Below are 13,499 nucleotides of genomic sequence, written 5' to 3'. Positions count from 1 at the left end.
CACACTCATTTTAGGCCCAATACTGTAAATGTGACTAGCATTAGCACACTCACTTTAGGCTTGAACGTGCACTGCAACTTGCTTTAGCATATTCACTTTAGGCCTGACCGTGTTGATGACTAGCTTTAGCACACTGATTTTAGGCCGGACAGTGTAAATGTGACTAGCATTAGCCCTCTCATTTTAGGTACAATACTGTGAACATGACTAGCATTAGCACACTCATTTTAGGTACAATACTGTAAATATGACTAGGATTAGCGCACTCACTTTATTCCCAATACTGCAAATGTGACTAGCATTAGCACACACATTTTAGGTACAACAGTGTAAATGTTATTATCATTAGCACACTTGTTTTGGGTCTAACAATGTAAATGCAACTAGCACTAGCATAAGCATGTTCTCTTTATGGCTTGACACTAAAATTGCAATTAGCTTGTTTGCTTTACGGCCCAAAAGTGTAAATGAAACTAGCATTAGCACACTAGCTATGGGCCTGACTGTGGAAATGTGACTGTCAGACCCCAAAACAGCATACTAATAGTCATTTAAACGCAACTAGCATAAGCACACTTTCTGTAGAGCTTGACACTAGAGTTGCAGTTAGCATGTTTACTTTATGGCCTGAAAGTGTAAATCAGACTAGCATTAGTGCATTCGCTTGAGGCCTGACAGTGAAAAGTGACTGTCATAACGAGTGTAATCTTAACTTCTGGGTGAACGATCGCTCTAATTTGAGTGTGATTTTGTTTTTAGGGCTCTCGCTCTGAACTGTAACGCAGCAGTGAATGATAAGGAAGGAGCTGAAGCTAAAGACTGGAAGGCTGGGAAACCGGTGCGAGTCGTGCGCAGCTCTAAAGGACGCAAACACAGCAAATACTCTCCCGAAGACGGAAACCGATACGACGGCATCTACAAGGTCAGCACATCTAGGGCATCACGGGGGATGGCTTTCCTTTATTACTCTGTTAATTCGAGTAATTACTCAAATTTATTTATTTTTTTGCCGTCCTGCACATTATTTTATACAAGTCTTTATTATATTTCTTGCCTATATTTATTTCTTTTTAATTATTTGTTTAATCTGTTATTTGACTAAGTTTAATGCAAAATCCAGGATGGCGCATGAATGGATTTACTTTTTAATTATTTGTCTTTATTTATTTACTTTGAGTAATTTTTCCCATCTTTTTTTTTTTACTCTTGTTATTATTATTATTATTATTATTATAATTATTATTATTATTTATATATGTTTTATTATTATTTATATTTTATTCAGATTTTTCACTCAGGCCATTTGTTGTTGTTTTTGTTGTTTTACTATTAAATTTTTTTAATAAACTTTTTTAAAAACATATTATTTATAATTTTTTTTATTCAGTTTTTTCCTCACTCTATTTGCTGTTTATTATGTAAATATTTTGTTGTTGTTGTTGTTGTTATTATTTTTATTATTATTAATTAATATTTTCTTTTTCTTTATTCAGTATTTTGTACAATTTAAGGTCATTTGTTGTTGTTGTTTATGATGTGACAATTTATTGTTATTATAATTTTATATTCAGTTTTTTTCCCCTCAGGCCATTTGTTGTCATTAATTATTTGATTGTTGTTGTTGTTGTTGTTATTATTATTCATATTTAGTATTTATTTTAATTTTTTAATTTAGTTTTTTTCCCCCTTAGGCAATTTGTTTATTTTACTATTAATTAGTTTTATTATTATTACTTTTTAATGCAGCAATTTTGTTGTTGTTGTTGTTGTTGTTGTTGTTGTTGTTGTTGTTGTTGTTGTTGTTGTTGTTATTATTATTATTATTATTATTATTATTATTATTATTTAATTAGTTTTTTTCCTCAGGTCATTTGTTGCTTGTGATGATATTAATATTATTATTTATTTATTAATCTTTTTTTTCCCTCAGGCCATTTGTTGTTGTTTATTATTTGATTGTTGTTGTTGTTGTTATTATTATTATTATTATTATTATTATTTATTTAGTTTTTTTCCTCAGGTCATTTGTTGCTTGTGATGATATTATTATTATTATTTATTTATTAATCTTTTTTTTCCCTCAGGCCATTTGTTGTTTATTATTTGATTGTTTTTGTTGTTGTTGTTGTAGTTATTATTAATATTTAGTATTTATTATATTTATTTTTAATTTAGTTTTTTCCCCCTCAGGAAATTTGTTTATTTTACTATTAATTAATAATTATTATTATTATTTATTTATTTTTTTCCTCAGGTCATTTGTTGTTTGTGACTTTATTATTATTATTAGTATTATTATTATTATTATTATTATATTTATTTATTAATCAGTTTTTTTTTTCTTTCAGTCTATTTGTTGTTCATTATTCTACTATTTAATTTATTTTTATTATTAATTATTATTATTTTTATTACTTCAATTTATATCAGCATTTTTTTTTAATTCAATAAAGTATTTATTCTCTGCCTATTTGTATTATATTTAATTACAATCACTTAATTCTTTTTGTATTAAAGTTTGTCAAATTTGTTTTGTTTTGTTTGTTTTCTTTATACATTGTTCATTTATTTTAGTATATTTTTAGTATATTTTAAGTTTATATTTTCTTATTTTAATTGTTGTTTAATCATAGTTTTTAGTCATTAATCCGGATGTGTTCATTAGGTGGTGAAGTACTGGCCGGAGAAGGGCAAGTCTGGATTCCTGGTCTGGAGGTATTTACTGAAGCGAAACGATGAGGAATCCGCACCGTGGACCCGAGATGGAAAAGAGCGCATCAAGAAACTGGGCCTCACCATGCAGGTAATAGACGAATCATGCTCATTTTACCCCAAAATCACAAATCGCATCTAAACATCACAAATCCTGCTCTCCTCAGTATCCTGAAGGCTATCTGGAGGCTGTAGCTGCAAAAGAGAAGGAGAAAGAGAACAAAAACGAAGACGACATTGAAGAAACGCCAACCAAAGGCAAGAGGAAGAGGAAATCCCAGAGCAGTGAGTAACGAACCCTAATTTTAAATAAACATCAATCAGCATAAACTTAATTTTTTTTTAAACATCTCATATCTTGGACATTTTAGCATTAGCATTAGGTCTGAGAATGTAAACATGACTGACATGTTAGCATTAGCATGCTGGTTTTAGGCTTGAAAGTAAAATTGAGATTAGAGTTAGCAAACTTGATTTAGACCTGACAGTGTAAACGTAACTGTCATGTTAGCATTAGCTTGCTCGCTTTAGGCCTGACATTGTGGGCGTGACTTGTTTTAGCATTAGCATGTTTCAATTAGGCCTGACCGTTTACATGTGATCGCACTAGCATTAGCATGCTTTAGGCTTGAGAGTGTAAATGTAACTGACTTGCGATTAGCATGTTCACTTTAGGCCTGACAGCAAAAATAAGACTAGCATTAGCTTGCTCACTTTAGTCCTGACTATGTTAACATGACTAGCATATGCACATCTGCTTTAGGCCTGACAGTGTAAACATGACTAGCATTAGCATGTTTGCTTTTGGTCAGTGTAACTGATACTCATTAGCAGTAGCTGCACTATCGTTAACTGCAGGCATAACTAGCATAAGTTGTACTTTTTAATGCAATACAAGCACACTATTGTAAACGTCGCCTCATTGTGCCCTTGCTAGTGGAGGAGAAGAGCTCTCCGACCAAAGGGACGCCAAAGAAGATGAAGGTGGAGGCGTACAAGCTGAGCAAAGAGCAGAAGGCGCTGATCAAAGACGACGAGCTCAACAAGAAGCTGTGGGACGAGGCCATGGAGTCGCTGAGTCTCGGGCCGGTGAGCACTGTGACAATCACTCATGATAGACTCGTCTGATGCTGCGTTCGTCTTTAATGACATTTTTTCTCGTTGTAGCGCTTTGTTAATAAAGTGGAGGAGGTTTTCCTGTGCATCTGCTGCCAGGAGGTCGTCTATCAGCCCATTACTACAGAGTGCCAACACAACGTCTGCAGGGTGAGACACGCAAAACACTTCAGGGGTCCGCTCTTCGTACCACACTTAAATGATCTTGGATAATTTGTCAGATCCTGGGACTGTTAATCTTGATAACTGGGGTCTGTTCTTCATACCTCGCTTAAATGATCTTAGATAATTTGGCAGATCCTGGATCTGTTAATCTTGATAACTGGGGTCTGTTCTTCATACCTCGCTTAAATGATCTTAGATAATTTGGCAGATCCTGGATCTGTTAATCTTGATAACTAGGGTCTGTTCTTCATACCTCGCTTAAATGATTTTAGATGATTAGGCAGATCCTGGATCTGTTAAACTTGATAACTGGGGTCTGTTCTTCGTACCTTGCTTAAATTATCTAAGATGAGTTGGCAGATCCTGGATCTGTTAATCTTGATAACTGGGGTCTGTTCTTCGTACCTCGCTTAAATGATCTAAGATGAGTTGGCAGATCCTGGATCTGTTAATCTTGATAACCGATCTCTCGCTAATTTGGTTCTTCAAACAAGTTCGTGAATCAGATTAGAATGTCTGGATGAACATCTGAGATCGCTGCGTGTGTTGTGAAGGACAGATCTATTGATTCTCGAAATCATGATCAGCAATGCAATGATTGGCTGACGGCACAACAGCGTAATAACATCATCTGAATAATATTCAGTTATCCATGGAAGCAAAATTACCACAAATTCGTAATAAATGTTGTGTTAAATATGATTCGCAATAACTTTCCACATTTGATTTGAGCTGCAGGCTTTACACTTTCATGTGTCGAGAGTAGCTATTTATTTAGCTTGACATTTTAGAGTGGATTTTCTTTATGCCGGCAGTACATTTAAATTCATCCTCTGTTCTTCACAGGAATGCCTTCAGAGATCTTTCAAAGCCGAGGTCTACACCTGTCCGGCCTGCCGACACGACCTGGGCAAAAACTACCAAATGGCGGTCAACAAACCCCTCCAAGCCATCCTCACCCAGCTCTTCCCCGGATACAGCAGCGGCCGGTGTTGACGATGTCCAAAACGCGCCTTACAATTCCACGAATCAAAATGCATTTCGTGTTTTTAAAATTATTTTACAAATACGTCAGGTTGTTGTAGCATGGATCGAAAAATGTTGATTCAGCCGCGCTACAGGATTTGTGATCTGACTGTCTAGCCACTCGACTTCTGTCCGTTGTAGTTTTTTTTTTTTTTCTGAATTGCGAATTTACAAGTAAAGCTGATTTCTCTAGCGATCTAGATGTGTTTTAGCTATAGTTGCTTCAATGACATATTGTCTTGTATGCTACACACCAGCACAATGAACTGCAGCTATGCACAATTACGATGTTCGTTAACATTTATCGCAGTGATTTTGTTATTCTGATTAATTGTACAACAGCATTGGATTTAGAATCCAGATGAATTGATGCCGTTTTTCAGTTAGAACCATAGCTATGCATAATTACTATGTTCGTTACCTGTTTCACAGTAATTTGTACGAAAACCCTGCCTTAAGAATCCCGACCAAGTAAACTAGCTGCAAACTTAGTCGCAAACATAACTGTGCATAGATGGTTCATTCGTAAATTTAGTTAGCGCTAATTTAGTTTGCGTCTTAAACAGCGTGTGGCATTTAACGTCTTTACCACAATATTGTTAGTGTTAAGTAAATTGAAATGAACAGTGTGATGTTTGACGTTTTTACCATAACATCGTTACTGTTAGCTAAATTTGAATCAACAGTGTGCTACGTCTGACTTTTTTATAATAACATCGTTACCGTGTTTGTTTACCTTTTTGTCCCCGAAATTTTTCATTACAATCAATTGTACGAAATGTATGCCTTTAGAATCCCGACCAAACGTAACCGTATAGCTAGTTCATTTCAGTTTAGTTGGTGCTAATTTAGTTTGCTGCATCGTTTGACGTTTTTACCATAACATTGTTCGTATCAAGTAAATTGAAATGAACCATTTGACGTTTTTACCTTAACATTGCTACCGTGTTTATTGACCAATGTTATTTGCAAAAATTTGTCATTTACAATTCGTATGAAAACCCTGCCTTTTAGAATCCCAACCAAACTATCTATTTTCAAACTAAATTAGTCACAGATGTAACCGTGCATAGTTTATTTCAATTAAGGTAACGCTAGTTTGCGTTTTTACCATAACATTGTTAGCTTTAATGAAATTGAAATGAACATTGTGACATTTGACATTTTTTACCATAACATCATTAGTTAACCAATTTAAAATGAACATTGTTGACATGAAATTAAGTGTGCATTTTTTTTTTTTTTACCATAACATTGTCAGCATTTACTAATGTAAAATAAACTAGCTATGCATGATTCGTTTCTAGTTTGAGGTGCCAAAATTTTTATTTTAGCTTCTTTGCCGCTTACTAAATTTAATTGGAGTTTCTATGCATTGTTGCAATGTTGCGATGCTAATCTCCCAATAAGCTTTATGAACATCTATATTTCTTCATTTATGACATTAACACAACTTTGTGACTATTTGTGTTTCACGTGTTAGCATCGTTAGTGTTAACATTGTATAAATGAGCTAGCCATCCACTTTTCACAATGTTTGTAATGCTAATCTCCCAACTTTTCAGAGCAATATTTTGTTATTTAAGTTTAACGAAATTTTGTACGAGTTAAGAGTTAAATTTTCTATTACGGTAATGATTGTTGTATCATCTTTAGCATTAGCTATGCATTACCGCAATGCTAATCTGTATTTTTCCACATGTATTCTTTTCTCTTGACGCTAACACAACTGAGGAAAATTTCAAAGCGCAAACCTTTTTGTTACCAACATTAGTTCTAACTGAATTTATAAGCTAGCTATGAACTATCAGTGTTCGCGATTCTAATCTCCTAGATTGTTATTGCTTGTAATGCATTCATTTGACGTTAATAAGCTTTTATATTGGTTTTGAGCCATGTCTAAATGTGCAGCAGTAGCATTTTTACTGTACTATTGTTAACGCTAACTAAATATTCGGATAAACTAGCTATGCACTGTTATGATGTTTCCGTGGCTAATGCTCCAACTCTTCACAAATTTATGGTGCCGTAGCTTTACTAGCACACAGAAACGTTTGTTTACGTTTCGACTTTATTAAATCTTTTTATATTCTATTGCCATTATTGGTAACTAACTAAATTTAACCTAAAATTGATTCATTTTTAACCAAATAGTAATTTACGCAAATAAAACTTTGAACTTATACTTTTCGTCTCACCCATTTTGATACGCGATTAAAATTTTTATATGCTCTGAAGTTATTAGATATCCCACTTTGTTTGTTATTTGCTTTGCTGTTTAACTGCTGTACGTCCTTTTAGAAGTGGAGTGTCATTTTCACACTAACTTTTGCCGTTATGCAAATAGTAGTCATGTGCGCGAAACAAGTCCACGATCTGTATTTCAGGTGCATTTTTGCGTCGATCCTGGATCTGGTTTTAAGCGTCTTGATTTTACAAAGGTTTTCGAGGGTAAATCCTTAAACCATTTTTCCGCACAAAGCCCACAGTTTTTCATTCAGGAAGTATTTAAGTGCATCGTCTTTTTCGCCTTGATGTTTTTCGCTTGTTACTATAGTATTTGCTAAATAAATGCCTAATGGCTGCAGATAATTACTTTTTTGCGTTTGTTTTATTTGTTTTCCTTTTAGCTATACCTCAATTTCTAATATTTGCGTAGACTGGAGCTGTATATTCTGAAATTTTGAAATTGTATATTTTTAGCACTTGTTTACCCATTTTATGTAGTGGTTTGTTCCGTAGATATTCATAGCTGGGATAAGTGCTATATTTTTCAATAAACTGTATTGAATTTTTATATAAAAGAACCTGAACGTGTCTATGTCCTTGTTTTCACTTCTATTTTATTGAAATTTGTCATATTTGCTACTTTTATGAGGAAATGAGGCTCGTTGCTTGCATTGTATTACAAGTATGCCCTAAAATATCATTTATAAATATGGTTTACCTCATAAACATCAGATACAAGTGGTTTTAATATTTTTTCATCGACAAAATTTAACTTAATTGTGATTTAAAGTCAATAAATATTTGCGACAAACTAGATTCATATTATATATGATGCAATGTGTTTGTACAATCTCTACACACGTTTAAATTGACCTTTTAATACATTTATAACACCTTGTGAGCATAATATGGTCAAAACACAAAGAAAAACACGAATATAATCGCTAAATATCGATTATTTCCCTTGATCAAACGTATACCCAAACATGTCATACCGGAAGACACCGTTAATACGTGAAATACGTGTTTTCCGTAATAGTAACGCGCAAACACAACGTAAAAGGCTAGTCGAGCTGTCAATCAAAGCCTTCAGCGAATTGGCGTGTACGGTTAACTCCAACTCAGCCAATCAGATCGCGCGTCACGCTGCAGTGGGAGGAAACGCGGCCCAGCGTTACTGAAACATTATCGAGCCTGTGGAATAGCGAAAACGGACATATTCGAGGCAAAAACAACGACAAAAGAGCACAAAACGAGCCCGAGCAGCAGGTAAAAACACATTTACCTCAATAATACAGCTTTCTACGTCGAATCCGCAGGCATAAACCGAGTTTTTATTGTGATTTGTGGTGTTGTTCGACTGCTGTGTTGATATGCTTGTCAAAGCAGCAGCACAAGCGCTGCTAGCCAAATATAAACATATTAGAGCACATTTAATTGACTGTTCAATGCATAAAGCACACTATATACGGTTTACTATGCATTAGAATGATGCATCGTGTGATTTCGAGCGATTTTCAGCCTTGTAGCCGTGCTGTAATCAACTGAAGGCAGGACAGATACACAAAGGCCATTTAAACCCTTCATCTTAATGCTGTTTGAACTTGACACCAAACAACCTGCCACGCTTTCCACCCTTATATTCGAGTTTTATTGCTTTTTATACATGCATCTGCTTTTCCACTAAGCCTCACGCGTGTTTTTAATAATAATCGCTAATAAACGAGTCTGATAGTCCATCAAAGCAGGATGACGTGCGTAATTTGCATACAGTTATCGATCATTTGTCTCATGCATGCACTCGTAATGTTTATGCACACGTACTTCATTGTTATCAGTAATATCTAAAAATGTGAAATGTCAGTATTTAAAAGCTAGTTAAGAGATTTGGATCTGTTGATTTTGTTATTATTTATTAATTTATGTTGTGCATGCAGTTATTAATTGTTTAATGCATGCACTCGTAATGTTTATTCACATAAATATGTTCTTTATTGTTATTAGTAATATCTAAAAATTTCAAATGTGAGTATTTAAAAGCTAATTAATGTATTTGGATCTGTTGATTTCTTTTTGCATGCAGTTATTGATCATTTGTTTTATGCATGTGCTCTTAATGTTTGTGCACATAAATATACACTATATTATTATTAATAATATCTTAAAATGTGAAATATGAGCATTTAAAAACTAGTTAAGGGATTTGGATCTGTTGATTTTTTTTTTTGTGTGTGTGTGCATGCAGTTATTGATCATTTGTGTCATGCATGCACTTGTAATGTTTGTTTACATATATATGTACTTTATTGTTAATAATAATACCTGAACATGTGAAATATGAGCATTTAAAAGCCAATCAAGACATTTACATCTAGTGATTTTTTTATTTTCATTTTTTACTTTTTTGCATGCAGTTACTGAGCTTGTGTTTTATTAATACACTCGTAATGTTTATGCACATAAATATATACTTTATTGTTATCAATAATATTTGGAAATTTAAAATATGAATATTTAAAAGCTAATTAAGGGATTTGGATCTGTTGATTTCTGTTTCTTGCATGCAGTTATAAATCTTTTTTTCTCATGCATGCACTTGTAATGTTTGTTTGCATATTGTGTTCTTTATTGTTATCAATAATATCTGTAAATGTGAAATATGAGTATTTAAAAGCTAATGAAGGTATTTGGATCTGTTGATTTATTATTATTATTATTATTTGTTTGCATGCAGTTATCGAGCATTTGATTTATGCATACTCTCTTAATGTATGTGCATATAAATATGTACATGCAAAATGTGAACTATAAGTATTTAAAAGCTAGTTAAGAGATGTAGATCTGTTTATTTCAGTTTTTTTGCATGCAGTTATTGATCATTTGCGTCATGCATGCACTTGTAATGTTTGTTTACTTATATATGTACTTTATTGTTAATAATGATATCTGAACATGTGAAATATGAGCATTTAAAAGCCAATTAAGACATTTGGATCTGGTGATTTCTGTTACTGCAGTTACTGAGCCTGTGTTTTATTAATACACTCGTAAAGTTTATGCACATAAATATGTACTTTATTGCTATCAGTATAATATCTAAAAATGTAAAATATGAGTGTTTAAAAGCTAATTAAAGGATTTGGGTCTGTTGATTTCTTTTTGCATGCAGTTATTAATTATTTGTCTCATGCATGCACTCGTAATGTTTATGCACATAAATAAGTACTTTATTGATATCAGTAATATCTGGAAATTTAAAATATGAATATTTAAAAGCTAATCAAGGGATTTGGATCTGTTGATTTATTATTATAATTTTTTTTGCATGCAGTTCTCGAGCATTTGAATTATGCATACTCTCTTAATGTTTGTGCATATAAATATGTACATGCAAAATGTGAATTATGAGTATTTAAAAGCTAGTTAAGGGATTTGGATCTGTTGATTTTGTTTTTTTGTGCATGCAGTTATTGATCATTTGTCTTATGCATGCACTCATAATGTTTATGCACTTAAGTATTTTATCATTATCAATAATTTCTGGAAATGTAAAACATGGATATTTATTTTTTTTTGTGGTGGTGTGATTCATATTTTTAATATTAATATAAAAAGGGTCGTTTTTGGTTTTTACAGCTTAGCATACAATAAAAGGTGCGTTTGATGTATTTTTGTTTATGCATGACAGATAATTGTGCATTCAATACCAAAAAAGTAGAGTAAATACAAAAGAAAATACATGTAAAGGGTTTTTATTGCTATAAATGTTTGCTCTCATATTTATTTTTGTTTTTCTGTTCAAAAATGATGACCATTATCCATTTTCTTTGTGTTTTCTAAGAAGATACATGTGAAAATATTTAGTCCAACAATAGTTTATCTTATCAAAAATCTTATCTGACTTAATTTAAATGTTTTTTTGCATTATTCATAATTTGTTTTGCACAATAAGTGTCAGATTATAATAGTATTTGAAATTTTAGATGTCAAAAAAATGTGTGTTAAATATGAGTATTTAAAAGCCAATTAAGGGATTTGGATCTTTTGATTTCTGTTTTTTTGTGTGTGCATGCACTCGTAATGTTTATGCACATACTAGGTACTTTAGCATTACCAATAATATCTGGAAATGTCAAATATGAGCATTTAAAAGTTAATTAAGGGATTTGGATCTGTTAATTTTTTTGTGTGTGCATGCAGTTATTGATCATTTCTCTTAAGCATGCACTTGTAATGTTTGCGTACATAAATATGTACTGTATTGTTATCAATAATATCTGGAAATGAAAAATATGAGTATTTTAAAGCTAACGAAGGTAGTTGTTGATTTTTTTTTTATTGTATTTTTTTATGCATGCTGTTATCGAGCATTTGTTTTGTGCAATGGCTCATTATGTTAATGCAAATAATAATGTATTTGAAAGTTTGAAATATGTTCTTTTTAAAGCTAGATACGTATATATTAGTTTATTTCATGCATTTTTTTGTGGTTGCGTGATTAATGTTTTTAATATTAACAAGTTTTATGTCATTTCAACAGCTTAGCATTCAATAAAAGGTGCATTTGCTGTATTTTAGTTCATGTATGACATACGATTGTATCATTAATACCAAGACAATACAGTAAATCCAAAAGAAAACACAAGTAAAAGGTTTTTATTGTTATAATAGTTTGCGCTTTTATTTGTTTTTGTTTTTAAAAATAATGACCATCGTCCACATTCTTCGAGATTTTAAGAAGATGCACGCTAAAAATATTCAGTCCACCAATAGTTTATATGTCTAAAATCTTATCTGACTTATTTAAAATGTTTTTTTCTTTCTTTTGCATTTGGTAAATGCATTCGTGAATGCATTTCACCGATTCATAAATTAAGTTTAAATGAATACACGTACACATTAAGGACTACAGTGTTGTTATAATTTGAGTATGCAAAGTTTTATCTGTCAAAAGAGATCATGACATTTGTTTTGTACGCAACTCTGAAGCTATTTCCAAGTAGTGACATTTATTATTAATATTTATCATCTGGTAATGTCAAATTGTTTTTAGAAAAATGTAAATGATCTGTATTTTGGTGTGTGCATCAACTTGCGCCACATAATAAGTTCATTATAATTAGGATTTTGTGTTTAAGTTAAAATAAAAGGGCAAACCTGTTCTTGATTTGTTCTTAAAATAGATTTAAATTGATAAAATATGTCATTATACCTCATTTTTCTTCTGGTGAATAGATTAAAATGTAGTGCTTTGAAGGGTAATATTTTCCTTTGTAGATTAAAAATAACAGTTAACTTTAATATTTTGGGGCTTAAAAGAATTCATTTTTACACTAGAACAAATTTTAGTCTGTCTAAATCTTGTACATGTCATTATTTTGTTTGTAGGGCTGCACAATATATCGTTTAGACATCAAAATTGCAGTGTGATCCTTTGCAATAGACGCATCGCAGAATATGCAATGTCGAGTGTGTTATTTATTATATGCATGTGCACATGATAAACGCCAAAAAGGTTAAAGATTGTTTATTAGATTTTATAAAGATGCAAATAGTAAACATTAATTCATCAATCATTGATTAAATGCATGCAAATACAGAAATGCCCTGTAAATAGCGCAAACAACAGCGAAAATGTGTCTGGGAAATGTATAGAGTGTTTTTATATATTCTATAGTGATGCACTCCCACTGGAATATCACCCCAATTGATCTAACATTATAGATTATTTCCAACCAGAGATATTAGGACATCTGGTAAAATTAAACTCCTATAGCAATATATGTTGCAAAAAATAAAATAAAATAAAATAAATAAATAAATATATATATATATATATATATATATATATATATATATATATATATATATATATATATATATATATATATATAAATATATATATATATATATAAATTTTATAAATATATATATATAAATATATATATATATATATATATATATATATATATATATATATATATATATATATATATTTATATATATATATATATTTATATATATATATATATATATATATATATATATATATATATATATATATTTATATATATATATATATATATATATATATATATATATATATAAATATATATATATATATATATATATATATATATATATATATATTTATATATATATATATATATATATATATATATATATATATATATATATATATATATATATATATATATATATATATATATATATATATATCGCAATGCTAG

The 13,499-nt window shown here is 31.1% G+C and overlaps 2 protein-coding genes and 1 long non-coding RNA gene across 5 annotated transcripts in view; 2 read left to right on the top strand and 1 right to left on the bottom strand.

Moving 5' to 3' along the window:
* The window catches only part of uhrf1 (ubiquitin-like with PHD and ring finger domains 1), a 31,024-nt gene extending 23,413 nt beyond the window's left edge, over window positions 1-7,611 (top strand). The window contains 6 exon segments of the mRNA NM_213077.1: window positions 760-922; window positions 2,666-2,803; window positions 2,880-2,997; window positions 3,650-3,801; window positions 3,880-3,978; window positions 4,840-7,611. Of these exon segments, the coding sequence (NP_998242.1) occupies window positions 760-922; window positions 2,666-2,803; window positions 2,880-2,997; window positions 3,650-3,801; window positions 3,880-3,978; window positions 4,840-4,989 (820 nt within the window). The 3' untranslated portion in view covers window positions 4,990-7,611.
* Window positions 7,612-8,379: 768 nt separating this feature from the next.
* The window catches only part of kdm4b (lysine (K)-specific demethylase 4B), an 814,203-nt gene continuing 809,083 nt past the window's right edge, over window positions 8,380-13,499 (top strand). For 2 of the 3 annotated variants that reach the window (XR_015521213.1, XM_087302780.1), the window contains exon 1: window positions 8,397-8,517. The gene's annotated coding sequence lies outside the window, so the exon portion shown is untranslated. 3 annotated transcript variants of the gene reach the window in all.
* On the bottom strand, window positions 8,441-13,037 carry LOC147838353 (uncharacterized). Its single transcript, XR_015521652.1, has 2 exons — window positions 10,606-13,037; window positions 8,441-10,009 (listed from the first exon to the last, which is right to left on the bottom strand). It is a non-coding gene; the product is annotated as an uncharacterized LOC147838353 (long non-coding RNA).

This window comes from Danio rerio, chromosome 22 (assembly GCF_052040795.2).
Source record: "Danio rerio strain M-AB ecotype USA chromosome 22, GRCz13ab, whole genome shotgun sequence".
NCBI classification, from domain to species: Eukaryota; Metazoa; Chordata; class Actinopteri; order Cypriniformes; family Danionidae; genus Danio; species Danio rerio.
The sequence above is the reverse complement of the archived record's forward strand: the minus strand, read 5'-3'. Positions and strand labels throughout refer to the sequence as shown.